Source organism: Anabrus simplex, chromosome 1, assembly GCF_040414725.1.
Source record: "Anabrus simplex isolate iqAnaSimp1 chromosome 1, ASM4041472v1, whole genome shotgun sequence".
Classification (NCBI taxonomy): Eukaryota; Metazoa; Arthropoda; class Insecta; order Orthoptera; family Tettigoniidae; genus Anabrus; species Anabrus simplex.
The window spans coordinates 1,496,545,188-1,496,568,394 of record NC_090265.1 but is presented as its reverse complement, the minus strand read 5'-3'; the positions used below and the strand labels follow the sequence as shown (position 1 = coordinate 1,496,568,394).

General features: G+C 38.9%; 1 protein-coding gene across 2 annotated transcripts in view; it reads right to left on the bottom strand.

Moving 5' to 3' along the window:
- The window catches only part of LOC136858439 (transducin-like enhancer protein 4), a 660,561-nt gene that overhangs the window by 39,497 nt on the left and 597,857 nt on the right, over positions 1 to 23,207 (bottom strand). For both annotated transcript variants that reach the window (XM_067137982.2, XM_067137983.2), the window contains 4 exons: positions 20,713 to 20,766; positions 10,499 to 10,590; positions 3,932 to 4,291; positions 945 to 1,194 (listed from right to left, as the gene is read on the bottom strand). In XM_067137982.2, coding sequence (XP_066994083.1) covers positions 945 to 1,194; positions 3,932 to 4,291; positions 10,499 to 10,590; positions 20,713 to 20,766 — 756 coding nt within the window. The remainder of the gene's footprint in view (positions 1 to 944; positions 1,195 to 3,931; positions 4,292 to 10,498; positions 10,591 to 20,712; positions 20,767 to 23,207) is intronic.

Sequence of the window (23,207 nt, the reverse complement as noted above, 5' to 3'; positions counted from 1 at the left end):
ATGTGAATAAATAATTCTGTACCAAATGACAGAATTTGTAAATAGATGTGAAGAAATAATTCTGTACCAACTGACAGCATCTCGTGTGTGCCTTTGTGGATACGTTCAGCGAAGGAGTCTATTTCTGGTCGATTCGCTCGGGACATATTGTGACAGAACTCGTATCAATGCTATCAGACCTCAAAAAATGGTGTACACAGTCAAGACCATCCCTTCTGGATGCACACCTTACATTCAGCCACTTGTGCTATTCTTTTGACAGTTCAAGGTGGTGCTGAAGTGGATTGAAGATCACAGTAGCCTTAACAACTATCAGTTCACACCATCGTCGAGGGATTCAATTTCAGTGCTGATGTGTATTCTACACAATCAGTTCTGTTCTCAAGTCTTTATAGACTTTGTTCGGTACTCCTGGACTGTAGCTAGATATGATGACTTCAGATCAGAGAGGTTTAAAACACTGCCCGAATGTATTTTTGATGTTCAAAAGTAGTGTGACTTGGCAGACTGCTTAATGCAGGCATTCATAAAGTGTTCCTACTGTGATAAGCAACTCTGTTTCTGGCACTTCATACTCTGTGGACATGTTCATCCTCCTAATCTTCTGCCAAGAGCTACCAACAATCTATTTTTTGAACTCTGTGACTGAACATGTGCACAATTGTAAAGTGCAGTGTAATTGTCAATGGCAAATATTGTGCACATGTTTGTAATGTACATGTAAAACTATTACTTGCAAACCAAAACTTTTTTGCAATTGCGATCGCAACTTGTGCTAATTCCCTTGTGAGTTGAAACTGAAAAGAGATGGCTTCAGATATCACAAATTAAACACAGCATAAAATATCCAAGGAAGTGTATGTACTTATTTCTGTATTTAGAAGTGAAATTCCTAGGACTAAAATATATCTCAGCCAATAAAAAATGTGCAAATCAAAACATACCAAACAATCTAGTTGTGAGACAGGACTCTTGGAACCAGGCTGGCTGATATCCCACACTTTAACACAGCCTTTGCCTCCAGTGTATACATATTTTGTAGGATTACTGATGGTGACGGCACATACCACTTCACCATGACTCAATGTGTTGATCTGGCGAGCATGCCTTGGAATGCCAGGACCTATGAGAGCATCTGGTGGAAATGGCACAGGCTGCATCTGCCCGTCGGCACTCACGTGAAATGAGTAAGCACTGTAAAGAAGAGAATTGATTATGCCAGACAAACTATATCACAGATAACACAACAAATGCTTCTCACCAAGTTATAGTCACAGAACAGGATTACACAAACTATTCACAATTCAAAATTTTTGGTGTGCAGCCCACTCTACAATTAAATTTAAATAAAGCTATCAAGGATGCTGCTATCAAAACATTACTTTCAATGGGACATTTTAAACACAGCCCTTATCTAGAAAATCAGCTTGATAAAAAAATATAAAGAACAAAGATGCATATAAATTAAAACAAGACACAGTTACTCGATGGAATAACACATATTTCACATTCAAGAGCCTTATGAAAGCTAAAAGGGGTATTATAGATGTCCTGTCGACCTAATCTTCCAATATCTGACATCCAGCAAGAACTGAACGGCAGACGACAGAAAAAATTATTGTCTCTTAAGCCATGTTCAGAAATATCAAATCTCCTTTGTAGTAGAAAATGTGGTGGGTAGTGTTGTACTGCCTACAGAAACATCCTTGAAATTTTCCTTACGTTGTTCCAATGTCAATTCTAGGTACATCAGCTAGATTATTTAAAAGAACTCTTGTAGAAGACTTAATGGCTAGGACAAACGATTGGTGTAATTTGAAGACATACCAGGAAGCTACTGTTCTCGATCCTACAGTTAAATATCCTAGATGTATTGAAAAAGAACTGGGAATCTGTGTGGAAAAGAATTTCAGAGATAGACATGGATGCAGTATGAAAAAGAACTGGGAATTTGTGTGGAAAAGAATTTCAGAGATAGACATGGATGCAGTATGAAAAAGGACTGGGAATCTGTGTGGAAAAGAATTTCGGAGAGAGACATGGATGCAGTACAAGTTCCAGTAAAACCATACAGCCAAGAAGAGGAAACCAAATTTTAAAACCGAGGAAGACGAACAGGATTCTGGTCATGCCATTTTGGTTTCGAGTTTGGCACCACTTATGATGGAGATTGCAATCTACAAGTCGTTGATGGAACTAGAAGATGACTTTGCAGACCCTTTGCAATGGTGGAAAATTCATTCAGTCCAATTTCCACATCTTGCACACACACACACACACACACACAGCAAAAAATTGCTTTGCACTCCAGCTACTTCAGTTCCCTCTAAGAGTGTGTTCAGTGATGCTGAAAATATTGTTACTAAGAGAAGGGTGGCCCTTAGTTCTGAACATATCAATGTACTGACATGCCTGAAGTCCTGGAGCAAAGAGGTGTGACTGTAAGCAACTGTCAACTTCACAGTTTCAAGCTTTTGTACCATTAAATCATAAATATTAACTTAACACATTAATGATGGGCTACGTTAATTAATGTAGTTTCGTACTGGTGAGCGGGCGACCGGATACGTAAATTAACGTTTTCTCACACTGCTTCATTCTTGTGCGATTTTATCCTCTCCGCTGTGTATTAATCAAAATATTGTGTGTTGTTTACAAACTAAAGTCTTTGTTGATCAGAATTTAGATAGATATATTCTTTCCTTGACAATGCTTTCGGCACAGGAAGTGTGGCTTCATAATACTCAGTACCGCATGACCGAGTGTATTGTCTGGTGTCAGCATGGTGCGCCGTAGCAAAAACGGCTTGAATGATGATGAAATATTTGGAGAATTGCATGCTGATAGTTTATCTGATGTCCCTAGTGATTGCAAAAGTGTAAGTATTAGTAATTGTAAAGACGTGTGTCTGTCAACATCAAAATATACGCGTGGAAGTGGAAGTGCGACATTCGGTTCAGATGAGTCTGTTGACGGCGACAATAATACGAGTGAAGATGCCAGTGATAGTAGTGACAGTGAGGTTGATGGATGGACAAATAAGGATGAAAACAGAGTCCTAGAAACATTTACAGGTTTTACAGGCCTCACTTACACGGCCAGTAATTCTGCAAAAATCCCGGAGGTAGGACACAAGGTACATCTGCTTGGCTTGCCAAGTTCCTTTGCACAAGGGCAGCTGCTTCGTGCAATAACACACTAAAAACAAGTACTAGAATCACTGGGAAGTGCTCTCACCAAGTTTCAATAATTTATTTCATGTCATTTAAAAGTTACATGTATTTATATTTCATCCTACTTCTCATGCTAGGTGTGCTTCTGTTGCCGGTCCACAGGAAAGAATGGAGTAGCGCGCGCATGGACAACAATGTGTTAACTGCTTTTTCAATATTTTATTACTTGCATGCCACCAATAGAATTAAAATTTTAAATATTTTTTAAAAGGTGTGTTCTTCAAACTTATCTGATCAAAATTGGATTAATCAATTAAAGGCATTTTGTTAACTGATCAAAATTTTTAATTAATCAACAGCTCTAGCAACAACAACAACAACAATAATAATAATAATAATAATAATAATAACAATAATAATAATAATAATAATAATAATAATAATAATAATAATAATAATAATAATAATAATAATAAATAAAAAATTCACATTCAATAGATTTAATTTGTTCCATTTAGTTTATGGTCATAATTTTTATTAAATTGCATAACGATTTGTATGTATCCAATATAAAATTAATATAAATATAAGCATGCAGCCCATTGACCAATTCATGACCACAGTAGTGGCCCCCTTACAAAAAAGGTTTGGCACCCGTTTTGGAGAGGATGCTATGGTATGGTAAAAGTGAGTCATAATCCAATGTGTAGTAAATACTATTTTGGTTATGGATAGGGAAAATCTCACACATTACTTACGGCTTGCCACCAGGGATGCCACCTAAACCAGGACCCAAGGGCGTCCGCATCTGCGAGTGAGGATCGTAACTGACCAGAGGAGGACGAGGATAGCTGTTCAGTGCAGGTGGCAAATTATTATGAAGAGCTCCGTAAGCACCAGCCTGGAGATCGTGAGGTGCAGCACCGGCCAAGTAATGTGGGTACTGAGCTAGCGTGGGTGGTTTCACCACTGGCTTAAGCCCACTGCTACCCGCTGCACTACTACCACTGCCACCACTAGTAGGTGTTACAGACTTCGAAATTGGCGTAGTTGGCTTCTCGCCATCCAGCTTCTTAGTGGACGGGGTGCTTGCACTGGATGAGGTACCACTTCTTGGACTGAAAATAAATATTACCTAGGATCAGAGGGGTTTCCTAAAGGGGAGAGAGGAGTACATTTTTATTCTGAACATGAACATCAGCATCAATATGAATGGAGTAGTCCTTCAACATGTGGTTCAGCTCAGTCAAGATGTTTCTGGATATGAATTTTCTTCCTAACCTCCAGGTACTGTACCCCTGCTGATTCGGGTAGTGCCAAGATCCTGCATTAGTTCATGGCATAAACACTATAAATTTATTGACACCAGACAATTATCCTTCCCCAGTTTTCTGGCAGTTGATTTCCGATTCCATCTCTAATAACTCTGCACTAATCCTGTGACTGACATATGATAAATTCCATATCATTCAACTCAATGTGTGTTATACCATTTGCATGTCAGAGATTAGATATCTTTCTTCCATTAAATAATGTATCATCAGTCATCTGGTAAAACACTATTATCTTAACCAACCTACCAATCTTATCACTAGGGTCCCAAATTTTATGTCAATCGAAAACTTAAAACAAACATTTTAGTCAACCATGATTGAAATGAGGGAGTATTTATTGGTCATACAATAGCATATTTCGAACTCTCTCTCTCTCTCTTTTTTTTTAAGTTTCTGGTCACAGAAATTCAAAGTTATTTATTCGACCAGTTGTAATAGTTACATTGTACATTCGTTTAGTTAGAAGCAAATTAAATATTCAGCAATAATTTGGGATCAACTTTATAAAGATCAATTTTTTTAATTTTAATTGTACCATACATATAAGACATTTAATACATTCTATTCTTATGACACTTCCACTCAATTATTTTGGAATATTTTAAACTATTTCATTAAAGAAGATATATAAGTATACATTCTTAATTTTATTTCATTCAAGAACAGAAGATCAATAATATCAATGCAAAACTTAAGAAACGTTCTTACTGGTAGAACTGATTGTTAGGAATTGCTCAGTCTCATCCTTTTTTTCATGTTCCTTGTGTAGGCTCATGCCCGCATATATTATTCCACACCTTTGACTCTAGAACAGTATATCACATGAATTCCCCGGTTGTAAAAATTTGTGATTTCGGAAGCCATCTCTTTTCAGTTTCGACTCATTTAATTTATAACTGTTAGATTCTTCCGTCTGCTGAAACTAATCTGAAATAAATAAATTTAACTACTTGAAAAAGTAAACATATGGAACAGAATTGTTTTAATTAAATTGTTTCTGTTTCAGGTATATAGCACATTTTAGCATATTTTTAAATGTTTTTTTTTACGTAGTTAATAAATTACTTATTAAAAATTAGTTTCAGCGGACTGAAGAACCTAACAATTACAAATGTAAAAATTTGTTCATTTTACAATTCAGTCAGTGCTAACATAGATTTATTCTCTAGCCTTGACAAATTCAACACAGATCTTAAGATGTACATTTTGTAAATGATAAGGAAAAGAGTCCACCTTGCTGAATTGCTCATCTCTCTCTCTCTTTTTTTTTTTTTTTTTTTACAATTTGCTTTACGGCGCACCGACAAACACAGATAGGTCTTATGGCGACGATGGGATAGGAAAGGGCTAGGAGTGGGAAGGAAGTGGCCGTGGCCTACATTAAGATACAGCCCCAGCATTTGCCTGGTGTGAAAATGGGAAACCACGGAAAACCATCTTCAGGGCTGCCGACAGTGGGGTTCGAACCAACTATCTCCTGAATATTGGATACTGGCCGCACTTAAGCGACTGCAGCTATCTAGCTCGGTTGCTGAATTTCTGGAAGCTCATTATGTACTCTTATTTTCCTTTTGTTTTTTCTGTCTTTAATGTTAGTTTTAGCTTATTTATGTGTTGACCCATTGAGCTCTGCATATTTGTTGGACTGAAACTGTGTTGGGGTTGGGATATTTTGAAGGAATTTTCTACATCCCTACAACACTAATACTTAGTAACTCTATGGCTATCTGCTACAAGGACGTTTTAAATAGGATATGATCTGAGTTTCTATGGATGAAACTACCGAGTCTGAGGGAAGATATGTAGCAATTGTTGTTGTTGAGGTTTTAAGGGAAGACTGACCAGGAGAAAAATAAAATCATAAAGAGAGAGAGAGGAACAAGAATTGGAGCACACAACAGCATGAACAAAATGGCTGGTCAGTGTGGGAAGAGGAAGCAACAGAAAAATGAGAAAAGTACATACACTGAAACAAAACAGGACAATGACAATTTCCACATCTTCATACACTGCCATCTTTGAATAGATAGGCTCTCTCCTTATCAATCCCATTTCTTCTACATCAATCTCTTTTCAACCACAATAAGCTTGTTTCTGCTTCTCAGTTTCATCAGGTGGGTGGGTATCAACACTCAATGAGGGGCTCAGAAGAGATGGATGTACAAGAAATGGAACTGATGAGAAGAGAGTCTATCTGTTCGAAGATGGCAGTATATGAAGATGTGGAGATTGTCCTCGTCCTTTTTGTGTTTTCATCAATGTCCTCGTCATCTCTTTTTGTTGCTCCTCCTCCCAAACTGATCTGCCATTATGTTTGTCCCACAATGTGGTCCTTTGTTTCTCTATATATATATGTGACTTATGACTTGATTTGACACTTGCTTGTTCCTTTCCAATACTTTACGACTAAGAGAAAAGTTGACCCTTTCTTGTGAATTGTTGGAGAAAATGAATTACTCAATAATTGCTGTTTTATTTGATAATACTACGAACCTCTTGCGAGGGAGTGAAGAGCAAAAACCGTTCTTCTTTTCGTGACTGATGCAGCTCCCTACCTGGTGGAAGCAAGCAAAGGTCGGCAGCTTCTGTACCCTAAAATGGTACACTTAACATGCCTTGTACATGCAATACAAAAGGTTGACAAAGAAATTTGAGGAAGTTATCCTGACATTGACATATTAATTGCAACAGTTAAAGAAATCTACCAAAGCTCCATTACAAGAGCAGAAATTTAAAGAAATTGCCCTTACAATACCTCTGCCTCCTCATACCACCTTCACACGTTGCAGAACTTGGCTTAAATCTGTTAAGTATAAGGGGCAGTCAAATGAAAACCAAACACCCACTACAATGTGATCATGGGCAAAAGTAATCACCGAAAGCATTAATACATTTATCCCACTGGGAGACGAGATGATCAATTCCAGTTCTGTAGAAAGAGGTAGGTCGCTGACAGATCCACAACCGCGCCCACTCTTGCACGTCCTCGTCCAAATGAAACCGATCTCCATGAATGTCTTTCTTCAGGTCGCCAAAAATGTGAAAATCACAAGGTGAAAGATCCAGGCTGTATGGAGGATGTCAAAGTGTTTCCCAACCAAGGGTAGCCTTCGCCAGATTGGAAGTATGGGGGCAAACATTATCATGCTACAGGATGACTCCACCCAATAGCATTCCAGGGTGTTCTGACTTTATGGTGCGCCGCAGTTTCTGCAAAGTGTCTTTATAGCACTGCACATTGATTGTGGTTCCACAGTCGAAGAAGTCGACAAACAGATAGCCCCTGCAGTCAAAGAAGGAGGTCACCATGACTTTACTGGATCTTGTGTGAACAGCTTTGGATTTCTTTGACAGGGGAGAATTGCGATGTTTCCATTGTTAGCTTTGCCATTTGCTCTCTTGCTCAAATTGGTGCCACCACATTTCATCCCTTTACTATATAGGACAGAAACGCACACTCTTCCTTGTGGTACTGCTGCAGATGACTCAAACATGATGCAATCTTTTGCCCCCTTGATCAGTTGTTGCTGAACCCATTGCGCGAAAATTTTGCGGAAATGCAAGTGATCTTTGATAATGGCTAATGCCGACCTGAACACAAATTTCTTCCTCCATGATTTGTTGGTTTTCCCGGACAAGGCGATCCATCTACCCTATCACATCAGGAGTAATGGCTTGATCGGCCTGTCCTGGGCGTGCATCGTCTTGCAGTGATGTGGCCCTTCTTGGAATTTCCTATGCCACTCATACACACTCGTCATGGACATGCAGTGTTCACCATACACAGCAGATATGCAACGATGAGGTTTTGTGTTCTGCAGCACCCTCGGCCACCAGAAAATGAACCACACTTCTCTGCTTGCCTCCATTTCTACAGCTGGACAAACACACTAGACCAGTCCACACACCAACAAAAAATAACCCAACAACTGCGAGTATCTGTGAGTTGTCACTATGCACTTCTCCTATCACAGCTTTGGCAGGATCGATAGTAACAACAGTATGCCCACCTTCCATGTGGAATGTGTTTTATGGCAGGTTTCATGTTTCCGTTGTTGGCTTTGCCGTTTGCTCTCTAGCTCAAAATGGTGCCACTATATTTCATCCCATGACGATAGGGACAGAAACACATACTCTTCCTCGTGGTACTATAGCTGCAACTATAGAGCAGTTGCAAAAGTTATTAATAGTTTCAATGATGGCAAGACTTCCTCAGTCGATGGCAAGACTTCCTCAGTCAGAAATGGCACAGCAATATTTTCAATTGCCAGGATGTTCGAGGGTCTCACTTATATAACATAAAATTTTAGCATAATATGAGGGCTGCTTTTTTTTCTTTTTCTTTTTTTTTCCAAGTTCCAAAAGATAACAAGATGATTTTATTACCAAAAGATTTGAACATTCTTACTTATTTTTCTACATAGTCACCATGAAGGTTGAGGCATTTGTCATAACGAGAGAGCAGCGTTCCTAAACCCTCTGCAAAGAAGTCTGCCGCCAGTCTATGCCAGATGAGGAAGTCTACTGTGAGACCCTACGTTGCCTCTAGAGAGTGATATGAAACGAACTAAGAGGCATGCTCTCATCTGGCGTGGTTCTGATGCATGAAAATGCACAACTGCATAGTGCCAATGTGACAAAAGAACTTCTCCCACCTTACAGTCCTGACCTAGCACCCAGTGACTATCACCTCTTTTGAGAAATGAAGGTGTGGTTAGGTGAACAACACTTCGCTACCAACGAAGAGCTTCAAGACGCTGTAAGGACCTACCAGAGCTCACTGGTGGCAGACTTCTTTGCAGAGGGTATAGGAAAGCTGGTCTCTCGTTATGACAAATGCCTCAACCTTCATGGTGATTATGTAGAAACGTAAGTAAGAATGTACAAATCTTTTGGTAATAAAATCATCTTGTTATCTCAATACATCTATTATTTATAGCGTATCGGAAAAAAAAATAGCCTTCAGCTTGTAAACAGTGTGGAAAGTGAATTAGAGGCTGTACGTAATAAAGGTGGTGAATGTGCTTATGGTAAACTACAGCATGTGTTAGTCAAGAACTACGGGAAGATTGGTGACATTCTGAGTGAAAATCCAGCAGCGTTCAATCAAGGTGAGCATAAATTCAACAGCACAGATTTGACATTTTTCTATTATGTCCTAATAACATCTGGCAATGTTCAGCAAATCTTTTCAAGTTATAAAGCTATGCTGAGTGAGAACAGGTCATTTTTATTTGAAAATGCTAAAATGTATGTAATTTGCCACAGCATTGCCATAAAATTTCTTTCATCTTTGTAGTGAAATGTTATCTATCTTATACACTGATGTTAAGATAACATTTAATACGCACATAAACCTTAAAAACCTTAACATACTGAGTAATATTTCATTTTTAATGAGAGGCAACATGTGAACAAATTTACACTTTCAAGAAATAAAATATTTGAAAGGCATTAGCAAACTTTGTTCTTTAAATTTTAGGTCATATTATGGTCATATTTCCACAGGATTTGAAGTCTTAAGTGCTAGCTTTTCTCTAACCCTTTTAGGACATAAACTTTGGAGCCCTACTAATGTCTTATGTCTTGTATTAACATTTAAATTATTATTATTATTATTATTATTATTATTATTATTATTATTATTATTATTATTATTATTATTATTGCTTTACGTCCCATTAACTACTTTTACAGTTTTCGGAGATGCCGAGGTGCCAGAATTTAGTCCTGCAGGAGTTATTTCACATGCCAGTAAATCTACTGGCACAAGGCTGACATATTTTAGCACCTTCAAATACAACCGGACTGAGCCAGGATCAAACCTGCCAAGTAGGGGTCAGAAGGCCAGCGTCTCAACTGTCTGAGCCATTCAGCCCTGCTTTAAATTAAAATAAATTTATTTTGTAACAATGAATGCATTGTCACTTTGGTTATTTATTTACTTCAGAGACTAATTCAACAAAACACATTGCAGTAGTTTTTACTGACCTATGACTCCCAATGTGTTCTTTCTTCGGCGCTAACTTGTCCAGTCCATTCTCTCGAGGTGATGCTGTACCGTTAGGTGGTGACACTGGGTCCTATACAAACAATCAAATATATTATACTGCATGAGATTACTCTATCATACATACATACATACATACATTATCATTATAGACTGTTATGCCTTTCAGCGTTCAGTCTGCAAGCCTCTGTGAATTTACTAAACGTCAACTATCATCAATAGTTATTATTTTATTTGGCCATTAAACATTATAAAATGAAACAGATGACATCATAATATACTGAAACAATATTATTCATCAATATTGTACACGTGATAAATCTCTGAAGAAATAAAATGTTCATAAATCAAATATTTATGAAGATTGTATAGCCTACATAACCTTAATTCCTTGTAAAGGCATTTCCATGAATTCCTGAATACTATATGTGGGATATTGTTCAGACAGCAATAAATTGTTTTAGGGATACTTCAAGAAAGTTATTTGTAAAATGGTATGTTTAAAATATTCAAAATTTGCCGTCTTGAGTTTAGATAAACCACATGTTTCCACACAATTTTCACACATATTTTCCATTTTATTTTCTTAACCTAAAATAGGATGCATGATTTAAGGTGAAAAAAATTGCAACAAAATTTACAATGCAAATATGAAGCTATCTATAATTACAAAGAAACAGCACACAGTCATCAAAAAAGGATACCTATATTTTAAAAAATTGCTGCTTTAAGTATAACAACATATTGAGGTGGTTATGGTCTTAAATTGACAAGGAAAGACGGGAGTATTTTTTATATACCTTAATAAATTTCTATACATGTCCTGTTAGTGGCATGGCAGACACTGAATCGATAAACAGTTTCTTGCCTTGTAAGCTGGAGCATGTCTGGAGCAACAGTTGCCATGGCAGCAGTGATCCTTTGTCTAAGATGCACCCACCGTAAAAAATGTTCTTTATGTATCCCCAGAAGTCCATTTGCGCGAGATCGGTAGTACATGACAACCAAATACGCTCAACATTATCCTCTGATGTTTCTGACTGGCCTGGTGACTTTCCTTTGGTTACACATCCTGTTTCTTTAAACTGATTATACCATCCTTGAGTGGTTTTATGGACCAGTGCACTGCTACACTGATTAACTGATAAAGTTACGTTGAACAAGCATATGCAATTTGAATTCCGCAAACCAAAGCATGCACTGAACTTTCTGCTGGGCGGTCCACATCATACTGACCTGACTACACAGCACATGTGCAGACACGCTATTCATAGCACAGGTTACATCACCCAGTCAAGGTCAGACAACGACTACTAACAGTGGTTTTAAAAAAACTTTCCTTCTTTCCTCTTCAGTCTGAGACCGTTATTGCCTCATGGCTATCCAACTTGAAGCACCATTTCTTTTTAAATATGGGTATTCTTTTTTGATGACCCTGTATATACAATTTAGATCAACTGTTGTTCATTCAGATACAAACAAAGACAACTCAATGATACTTAAATCATCACTATTCTCTTCAAGTAAACTAACATTACTTTCCATTATAGATACACTTCGCATCATCCTCTTACAGTAATCATTCTATATGTCATCTTTACTGCTGTCCAGTTTTCAAGAAACTCTTCTAAATAACACCTAACATCACCATGCCCCACCCTCTTGCTATCTAGTTACACATTTCCATCACTGAACATTTTATCTTTCCTGCAGGCATCATCTTGTGACCATCTGCCATTCGTAGTGCATACACCTTCTTAACATTGTCTTGCAAATGTTAGTTCACACACATATCCAAGAGCTGTAACATTGAAATTAATCCACTAGGACTTTATGCCACATCAGTTTACATTTCAAAAAGAATTCTAATTGTTGTGTTCATCATATTAATGCAAAAAGTGTCTAACACAAGCAATTATAGCAGACAAAAAAGTGTACTGACTGCTGACCCCAGACTGGTGCATACCTAATCTGGGAGCACATCAGAATCCATCTACTCTTTCCTCTGAATGCATGCTTTAAGGGAACTTCTCTTTCAGCACTGTCTTTCTTCTTAAAATTAGGTACAGTGGTAACTTTCTCCCTTCTGCTGTTATGATTAGTATTATCAAAATTGCTCACAATCCATCATACACCATATCAAAGAATAAAGTTGAATCAAAATACCAATTTGTGATAGCTGGTAACTGTTTCCTGTCCTCAGTCCAATTATAAACTTTGAAAATTCTATAAAACCCTTTGGCATGCATTGACATAGTGATGTCCGTCTCTTTAGAGGTAACCTTTTCTCTTCATGTAGTGATTGATGCACCTCCTGCTTGCTTTAAATTGTTTAATACCGATTCTCTTTTTTCCCACTATATAATGCACTTTGAATTAATATTTCCTGAGACACACAGACACCATAGTTACATAATCCTATAACACTCAAATAACTCAATTTCTATTTCAGGAAACTTCACTTTCCAACCTCAAAATCGTCGTTGTCCGATACTCGTATCCGAGCTTTCGTTTCTCGCCTGCAGTTCCGTAATCCTTAGTCCACACAATGAAGATGGTGCTGATGGCTTATCAGATGATATAGACGTTTATTCCCATAGGGAACCTGAAATATTTGTCCCGAATGAGTAAATTTATAATACCAATATAAATGGTCCGTTATAGGACCATTTATATTGATGGCTTATCAGACCAATTCATGCATAAAACATGCAGCCACACATGTTGCATCCGATGGAAGGTGGGAAACGTGGCAGGGTTTGGTGAGTTTCCTCTTCCTGTCTTCGACATTCCTGCTCAAACTGGCAACTGCAGCTGAGATGGTAGCACGCCAGCGAGGGCGATCCAATGCGAGAGTATGCCAAGTATTTGGGTTTATATCTACTCTTCTCATGGTCTGCTTAAGTTTGTCTTTATATCTCTTCAGAGGAGCACCACGAGTCTTCTTGCCAGTGCTGAGTTCACCATAGAGGATTTGTCGAGGGAGTCTGCTGTCACTCATACGATGGATATGGCCTGCCCATCTAAGCCAATGACCAACGATGGTAGCTTCGATAGTGTTTAGCTTTGCTTTCTCAAGAACTGCTATATTAGTTATATAGTCATCCCATTTGATGTTCACGATGGATCTTTTTTGTTGATGAAAGCGTTCCTGTTTCTTGATGTCCTGGCGATACAGGGTCCAAGTTTCACACCCGTAGAGTGACGCAGAAATAACAATAGCTTGGTACACCATTATTTTTGTGCGGATACTTAGATCTTTGTTCTGGAATACACGATGTGAGAGACATCCAAAGGCCACATGGGCAGCCTGTATTCTGTTTTCCACGTCCTTCTCAAAGGTACAGTGAGTTGAGAGAATACTCCCAAGGTACGAGAAGTGCTCCGCTCTTTCCAGAGCTGTGCCAAATATGGTGATATCAGAATCTGAGGGGGTGATTCCAGGAGCAGACTGAGTAAGCACTTTGGTCTTCTGAATGTTGACAGTCAGGCCAAAACGTTCATAAGCTCTGTTGAAGCAGATGACAAGACTGTTGAAGCTCTTCTGGTGAGTGAGCTGGAGAAGCATGGTCATCTGGGTCATCTGCATATTGCAATTCTGTGACCTGGGTGGAATAGGTTTATCTTTTGGAGCAAAATCTGGCCTGGTTGAAAAGTCGCCCCCCCCCCCCCCGCCATACCAATATTTAATTTCCACACCTGTGTTGTTTGCAGGCGTTGTCTCATAAAGCATACCTGCCATGTACAGGGCAAAAAGTGTAGGTGCAAGTACACATCCTTGCTCGAGTCCATTTGTGATTGAAAATTCTTCTGAGATATCATTCTGATATAGTACCTGACCAACCGCACCATCATGGAGAGTTTGGATCAGACCAACAAAATGCTTGGGGCATCCAAAGCGCCTCAAAACCATCCACATAGCGTTTCAAGGAACCGTATCAAAGACTTTTTCAAGGTCATAGAACACTAAGAACAGAGGTGCCATTTGTTCTCTACACTTCTCCTGGAGTTGTCTTGTGCAGAAGATCATGTCAATTGCACCACAAGAGGCATGAAACCCATACTGATTCAGGTAGTAACCTCTCAGAAACAATTTGAAGTTGATTCAGTAAGATTCTATAGAGCGTTCCAACCTTAAATTGCAGTACAGCAGTAATGGGATAATTCTTTATCTTTCCTTCTCCCATGTTTTGCGGGTAGCGCTGTCCTACTCTAATGCAGCGGGTTTGCCAAATATCCGTAAATGAGAATGTTATCGGTTAAAATAGGTAAATATTGTGTTATGTACAGAATTTCGAGACGCATTCGATGCCGTTAACAAATAAAATGTAAAAAAATAATTTAGTGTGAAAATGGTAATATAATGGAAAGTTTCGCCAAATGCAAAATCTTCATTGCATAGAACTTATCATGTCATAACTCCTATTTTATATTCATTACTTTCCTAATTTTTTCACTGCTGGTAAAGAAACATTTCAGCTCGATGTAGATAAGTTTATTTTTAAATTTAAATGATAACAAAATGCAGTATATGCATTTATTTTCAGTCATGTTCAGGGAATTTTACGTACAGGCACGAAAAAGTCAGTCGCTGGCCAGCGTCTTTCCTATTTAATTTGCATGGGGGGTCAAAGTGAGGCAAATGGTCTTCAGATATGGAAGTTATTTTTAAAACAATCCCGAAGTTCTTATCTTGCTTAGTTCTTAATTTGTGACAGAAAGAATGTCTCCTTGAATTTTGGTTTCGCGCGTGACTCGGCTGGCTGGCTGTCTGGCTGGCTGAAGTACCGGTAGTGATCTCCCAAACATGCGCTTTTAACATTTCCAGACAGTCGCATGCACTGCAGTGCTCATTTCGTCGGTAGTATGTATAATAGTAATTAAATACCTATCAGTGACATATGTACAATTCTTGAGGGAAAGTGTATTTCGTTTGTGTGGTTCGTGAGTTTGTGCTCGTGCGTGGGGATCTAAATTCGAAGAAAAAGTGCAGAAGGATCATGGCGTGGTTAAAGCAAAGCAAACGGTCGTCGGACATGGAAGTTATTATGAAATCATACCTCAAGTCCTTATCTCGTTATCTCTTAATTTATGACAAGGAGAACGTCTCGTTTGTTTACGTTTCACGATTGACTCGGCTGGCTGAGCTTTTAAATATACTGACAGCCGTGTGCAGTGGTGTTCATTTAATCAGGATTATAAGATTGATTACATAAAGATCAGTGGTATATATATATTTAATGGCGTGTGGCGTCCGAAGACGAGTGCAGGCCTTTCGAGTTGACAACGCATAGGCGACCTGCGCGTCTATAAGAATCGGCCCCTACCTGTGATGAATTCTAATGCTGAAGACGACACACACCCCAGCCCCCGAGCCATTGGAATTAACCAATGAATGTTAAAATCCCCGACCGGGCCGGGAATCGAACCCGGGGCCCTCTGGACCAAATGCCAGCACGCTAACCATTTAGCCATGGAGCCGGACAAGATCAGTGATAAATGTATAGTTCTTGAGGACAAGTGGATTGTGTTTGCCGTGTTTGTGTAGTCTGTGTAGTTGTCAGTTCGTGCTAGTTCGAAGAAAAAGTGCAGAAGGATGTACAATGGATCGTCAAATTAAAAAGAAATGTTCCGTAGGTAAAAAAAGCAAAACACAGAAGGACGGCAGAAAAATGCAAGGAAAATTAAATATGATGAAATTGTGCGGAGTGGAGTGCGTCGGGTGGTTCACTTTCTTTTATTTGCTAACATACCACCGACATTGAACGTGATTTTGAGTCGGGTAAATGGAGAAGATTCTTTGCCACGATTTTCCAAAACTACGTTGTATCGCTTCTTACATGATAAATATAGGCTTCCGGGATAACAAAGCAGCTTTCACACCGATGAAATTATTAATTGGAGGCACAGATATCTCAGGAAGATAGAACGTTTGAGGGCACAAAATAAAGCTATAATTTACACAGATGAATCGTGGGTAAATATTGGGCAGACAGTGACAGAAGAATGGAAGGATACGACAGGGAATATTGCACGGCAGGACGCCATTGAAGGGGTGAGTTCGGGACTTAGGCCATCGAAAACCCAAGGACCGTGATTTGCCTTAATCCACGCTGGTAATGAACATGGTTTTGTTCCAAATGCTGAATTAACATTTTTATGCCATAAAAACATAAGACAATTGGGCAAATTACGTGAAGGAAGTAAAGAAAAATGAAAGAGATTTGTGAAAAACAGACGAATTACAGGACGATGTCGACGATGAAAAGTTTTTAATACGACATCCTTCATTGGTTAATTCCAATGGCTCGGGGGCTGGGGTGTGTGTCGTCTTCATCGTCCGGATCATCCTCAAGTTCATCTCCCAAACCCGGTTCATCCAAAGCGGGAAGATCAAGCCTTGCAGAAATGATAGAAGGTGTACGTCCAATGTCTGAGAGCAACGCCAATGATTAAGGTATGTTGTATTTATTTTACCATCCTACAAATATTAATTTATGAATGAACTTAAAATTACAAAATTACAAACGAAAAATGTGGAACTGTGACACCCTGTTTGAGTCACACTCGAGCGTGATCTTCACGAGTTGATTTCGCAACAGCGCGCTCCATCTACTCTGTACTGCAATTTAAGGTTGGAACGCTCTATAGCAAATATTTTTCCAGCTATAGAGAGCAGGGATATACCACGGTAGTTTCCAAAGATACTGCGATCACCTTTCTTGTAGATTGTAACTATTCTGGAGTTTCTCATGGCAGCAGGAACATATTTGATTTCCCAGATTAGAAGAATCAGATAGAAAAGCCTGGTCTTTACAGGTGAGCCTCCACTTTCAATGAGTTCAAGAGGAATGTTGTCTAATCCTGGAGCCTTCCCTGTTTTCATTCTGCAAAGCGCTTGATAAACTCTTGGAAGGTTGGAGGAGTGTCCATCCAGGATTACGGACTATGTAGACGAACATATTGAAGAAAATCTTCAGCAACAGCAGAACTACGGTTCAAGAGTGAGCTGAAGTGCTCTTTCCATCGTTTCAAGATGTCTGCAAGAATGGTGGTATTATCAACAGCTTTCAGAGTTCCTGATGATGAGTGGACAGGACAATACAGCTCTTTCAGTCCTGCATAAAAGTTGCGTAAGTCCCTAATATCTGAGAATTTCTTAAATTCCTTGGCTTTTCTGTAATGATATTTTGAAGTGTGGTCCATCAGCATTCTACATCCTTTGTATTGATCAGATTGTGAGTTAGTTGTTCTAGAACAGAGTTTTGGTATTCTATGGCAACACTATCAAGTTGAAGCTTAGAGGTGTTGAACTTTTTCCTTGTTGGATTCATGAAGTGGGTTCGTGGCTTTTTATGGATGGTAATCCTGAATTGACTAATAAGGGTACGAACATACCGAAGATGCATCGCAGCTCGCGGTTTACATCGCGGTCGATGCCTCGATGTCACCTCCTGGTAACACAAACACACAGCTTTAAATGGAACAGTTCATGTCAAAGATGCTCGCTTCCATTCACCATCGCGATTTACCAGGAGGTCTAGCGCGATGACAAGAAAGTTTGTGTTCTCATCGCTGTAGAATGGGAGGCATCGATGTAGCTTGCTCCTGATTGGCTTGTCCGGATTCAGACCACGTGATATATCGCCCCGTTCTACTGTGCCCTTGATCTTGGTGTTCACAGAGCCCGCGTGTGTATTCGTGTGGTAGTTATTGCACTTCACAGTATCAATTTTTGATTCCACATTGTTGTATATGTATTGGAACATCTCAAGAGACATTCTCATGTATGAATGGAATCTGTCGGGGTGGTGTTTCAATTCTTCAAATAAGTTGTGATATTCCCCCATCGCCAACCTTCTTTGATTTATAGGATGAGCATTCCACTGGCGGGCTGACTGATTTGAAAGTAGCCACCATCGTGTGCTTATGCACAATGAATCACTATCTCCACTGTCACTTGAATACATACTCTATACTTGTAAAAGCTCAGCAATAGAGGATAAATTATCTTTAACATGAACACAGAGATCTGAACATTACGTCCACTCACTGTAAACACATCTCAGAACACTGAAAGGTAAACCTTCCCGGTATGTTCACCCTCCATCGACCGTGACGTAAACCTCGACCGCGACCGTGACCTGCGATGCATCTTCGGTATGTTCGTACCCTAAGAAGTTTATGATCTCTCCATCAGTCATCAATATTCTGGACTGTTTTTGTGATTAGGACATCATTCTTGTCTCACTGTTGAGTGATGACATAATCGATCATATGCCAATGTTTAGAGCGTGGGTGCATCCAATGTGGTCTTGACGTGATTTGGCAGTTGGAACTGGGTATTGCTGATAAAGAGCTCATGCTCAGCACATAGGTCAAGAAGTAACAGACCATTAGCATTGCAGTTCCCAATTCCATGTCTACCCACGACTCTTCCCCATAAGAGATTGTCCGTCCCCACTCTGGCATTGAAATCTCTTAGTAGTGCAAATTTGTCTGTAACAGGCACCTTGGTGAGGACTGTGTTCAGTTGGTGGTAGAAGCGGTTCTTCAAATCCTTGTCATACTTAAGAGTGGGGGCATAAGAGGAGATGAGAGAGTTTCCTATCTTCCTGCAAAAGGTACGCGGAGAGTCACGAGTCCCATTTACTACGATGGGAGCGAGTCGATGATCATTCACCAATTTGGTCTTTACTGCAAAACCCACACCATGGATGCGACGTTCATTTTCCTCCTTTCCTTTTCAGAAGATGGTGTAGCCTGATGAAGCCTCGATGATTTTTCCTTCTCCCGCGAATCTTGTTTCACTCAGGGCAATGACATCAGTGTTGAGTCTCTTTAGCTCATGGTTGATGAGAGCTGTTCTTCTTTCTGGTCTGTTATCGTTGTCTAATAATATTCTGACGCTCCATGCACCAACAGTGATAAACATAGATTATTTTCTTTCATGAGTTTGACCGCAAATTGAGGTAACCCTCTGAGTGCGGTTTCCCAGACAGGTTTTGAAGTGACTACCGATATTCAGCCCAGATTTTCTACGGCCTTCCTCATTCAGGGTGGGCAGCGGTGGTCCTAAATAGGTCTGCCCAGTCACAGATGCAGTACCGGATCCCTGAGTAGTCACAGGGTCTCAGGAAGGCGACCATCACACATCTGCCACTAATGTGCAGGTACAGACTAGAAGCTTCCAGTTTACCCAAACCTGCTTCTGTCATCCTTATCCCATCGCTGTTGGGCTTTTAGAGGAACAGCAGGAGAGAATGCCATAGGCATGAGTTTGTTTAAGGTGGATCGCAATTTGCCGGGGTGTGGTCCACACGCTATGGTCCTGGAGTCATTCACTGGGGCACATATAGCATGAGACATGCAGTTTCCAGCACCAGAACTGCAATAGACTGCTACAGACTCAAGAGTACAATTGAGTTGCGCCTTTACAGCCAATCCATCTGTTATGACTTCTTCCACCTCCACATTGGGAACTAAGAAATAAGAGTTTCCTCCTCCGCCTGCTTTGTTGTTGGTGAGAATACATTGGATTTCAGTGGCAACCTCGGAATATATATTGGCTATTTGATGTCTGTGACGGAACTTAGTTTTGTTTCTGCCAGTACTGTAGATTGAATTCAGATACAGAAAACTTGGGGCTTGCAGCCCTACTCTGTTTTACAGTATATGCTATCACTTTTAATGTGAAGCCTATTGTAAGATTTGAATGCCTTTGTTCATTGTCATGTTATGCTTGTTATTTTCACCCACAAAAATATGCATTAGTAACTCAGAGACTAAGCTACGTGAACTGTTTAGCTAAAATGCTAAAATGGAAATCAAGAGTGACAAGCTAACCCAACCCCATGACCATGAAAGATTCACTCACTTTTATATCCTAACAAAAGAAGACACCACAGAGTGTAACAGTGGAGCCAATTTCACTGTGGCTTACTTAGTGACTAAATACGTGAATCTCTCTGACCCTAAAAGTAACCACAGAAACACATGCCCTTGTATCAGCCAAAAACTAAACTACTGTCGATCTCATCATGAGCAAAAGTGTGTAGATAAGAAACTAATCTAAATTCACAAGTGCTTTTTCTTTCTATTATTAAACTGCACAATTGAAAAACAACAACATAATATTTCAATGATGTGTTCTTAAAATATACATTGAAGAGAATGTATTTAAGGGTTTCTTTACCTCACTAGCGTCATCCACTACTAAGTCTTGATCACTTTTCTCTCCATCGCTTGCCTAGACATAAAAAGAGAAATCATAGTTATAAACAGTTTAAAAATGTGGTAGTGATACAATATAATACTCATTTTCCACCTTAACTTGTTCTATGCACATAAATGATTAAATCAATTGTCCTACCAGATAATTTAAGTATGATTTTTTACTATCAACAAAATCATTATTGTTTGCTTACTAGTGAAAACAGAAAAGGGCAAATCTTTACATCCATATCAGCATCTTATTTATAATGTTGTGGAATTAAATGATTTATCAAACTGATAACCCGATCAATTTTAAAATTCAATTAACCAATCAAATGCTTTTTAACTGGTTGATCACACCAACTAGATTTAACCGTAGGGTGAAAATGTCTTTCAATCCTGGTTATTTCTTGTTCACTGGTAAGTAAAAATTTAGTTGCCATTCAAGTATGATCTCTCAAAAACACTGACTTATTACCACAAGTGAGTTCTACCTAGAAAGAGATGCAAATGATGCAATATACAAAATATCCTAAGAGGAATGGTCAGCATTCAGAGATATATCAGGAACAATCATTCAAGCAAAAAACTTCATATGGGCATATGCCCCATTCCAAATGGTTTTCAAGATAGAACACAATTAATATACATTTGTTTTTGAGTTAGTGGCGTGCACGTATGCCTTACCCACTCAACCTCTTTGACGTTTAACTCTAGCCCAACCTACCTCGTTACTTTCAACTTCTTTGTTTGGGATGTCTTTCTGCCATTAAACTAGCCCGCTGAAGGCGCACTTGTCCATGGTGTGTTGTGAGTTAAGTAGTGCCAGGGATTGAGAGTGTATCAGAGAGAAGCATTGGTTAACTGTGTTTGTACACACGCTGGCTAAAATTCCACACATCTATATCAATGAAGAAAATGCAGATATGGTGTATGTTTACGGCTTTTGAGATGGTAGTGCTCATGCTGCTGTCGAGGAATACCGTTAGCGCTTTCCAACACATCAAATTCCTGATCATAGAGTGTTTACCAGAGTATTCAGCACATTGTGTGAAACAGGTAATCTTCCAAGTTCCCATTTTTCTTCTGAACGTGTAGTTCAACAAACTGTGCAGGAACAGCAACACATTGTTGAAACAGTGTAGCATAGTCCTACTACTAGCACGTGGCGACTTTCTGCACGTATCAATATCCCACTAACACGTGTATGGTGAACATAACACTTACGAAAAGATAAAAAAATTTAAAGCCAGAAAAGCAGCTGGGATTGATATGATTTCTGGGGATATGTTAAATACCGTGGGTTGGGATATAGTGAGTGCCATATCTGAAATACTTACTTGATTACTGTTTATATGAAGGAATGATACCAAATGACTAGAGAGTTGCAGTGTTAGTCCCAAAGTACAAGGGAAAGGGTGATAAACATAAAGCAGATAATTACAGGCCAGTCAGCTTGACATGCATTATTTGTAAGCCCTGGAAAGGATTCTTCCTGATTTAGACACATTTGCAAAATTACTAACTGGTTTGATAGAAGGCAATTCTGGTTTAGGAAAGGTTATGCCTATGAGGCTCAACTTGTAGGATTCCAGCAAGACATTGCACATATTTTAAATTCAGGAGGTCAAATGGACTGTATCGCTTTTGACCTATCCAAGGCTTTTGGTAGGGTAGATCATGGGAGATTACTGATGAAAATAAGGGCTATTGGATTGGCGTGTGGCCTCCATAGAGTATAATATTTATTCAAAATTAGTTTTGGCAGACTGAAAAACTTAACAGTTATAAATTAACCCAGTCAAAACTGAAGAGAGTTGGCTTCAAATATAAAAAATAAACAAGTTTTAAAAATGATTTAGGAACAAAATGTGCATTTCAAAATAGAAACTTCAGTATCAAATTCAATGGCTTGGTGCATTTTATTAATGATCTGATGTTCATCAGATAAATATTATCCAAATTTTGCAATTAACTGACTTTTGCTTGAATATGTTCCACAACCAAGATCATGCAACTATTGGCAAGGGAGTGTTTATAAATAGTCCGTAGGCTTCTATGTGCAAGCAAATTATAAAACCAGATGAGCTCTATAGAGAAACTGAAGTAATAGATGGTATTAGTGATCATGAAGCTGTTTTTGTTGTAGTTAATAAATGTAATAGAAAGGAAGGTCTTAAAAGTAGGACTATTAGGCAGTACCATATGGCTGATAAAGCAGGCATGAGGCAGTTTCTAAAAAGTAACTATGATTGGTGGAAAACGATAAATAAAAATGTAAACAGACTCTGGGATGTGTTTAAAGAAATTGTTGAGGGATGCGAAAACAGGTTTGTACCTTTAAGGGAGGTAAGGAATGGAAAAGACTCACCTTATTATAATAGAGAAATAAAGAGACTAAGAAGGAGGTGCAGACTGGAAAGAAATAGAGTTAGAAATGTCTGTGGAAGTAAGGAGAAATTGAAGGAACTTACT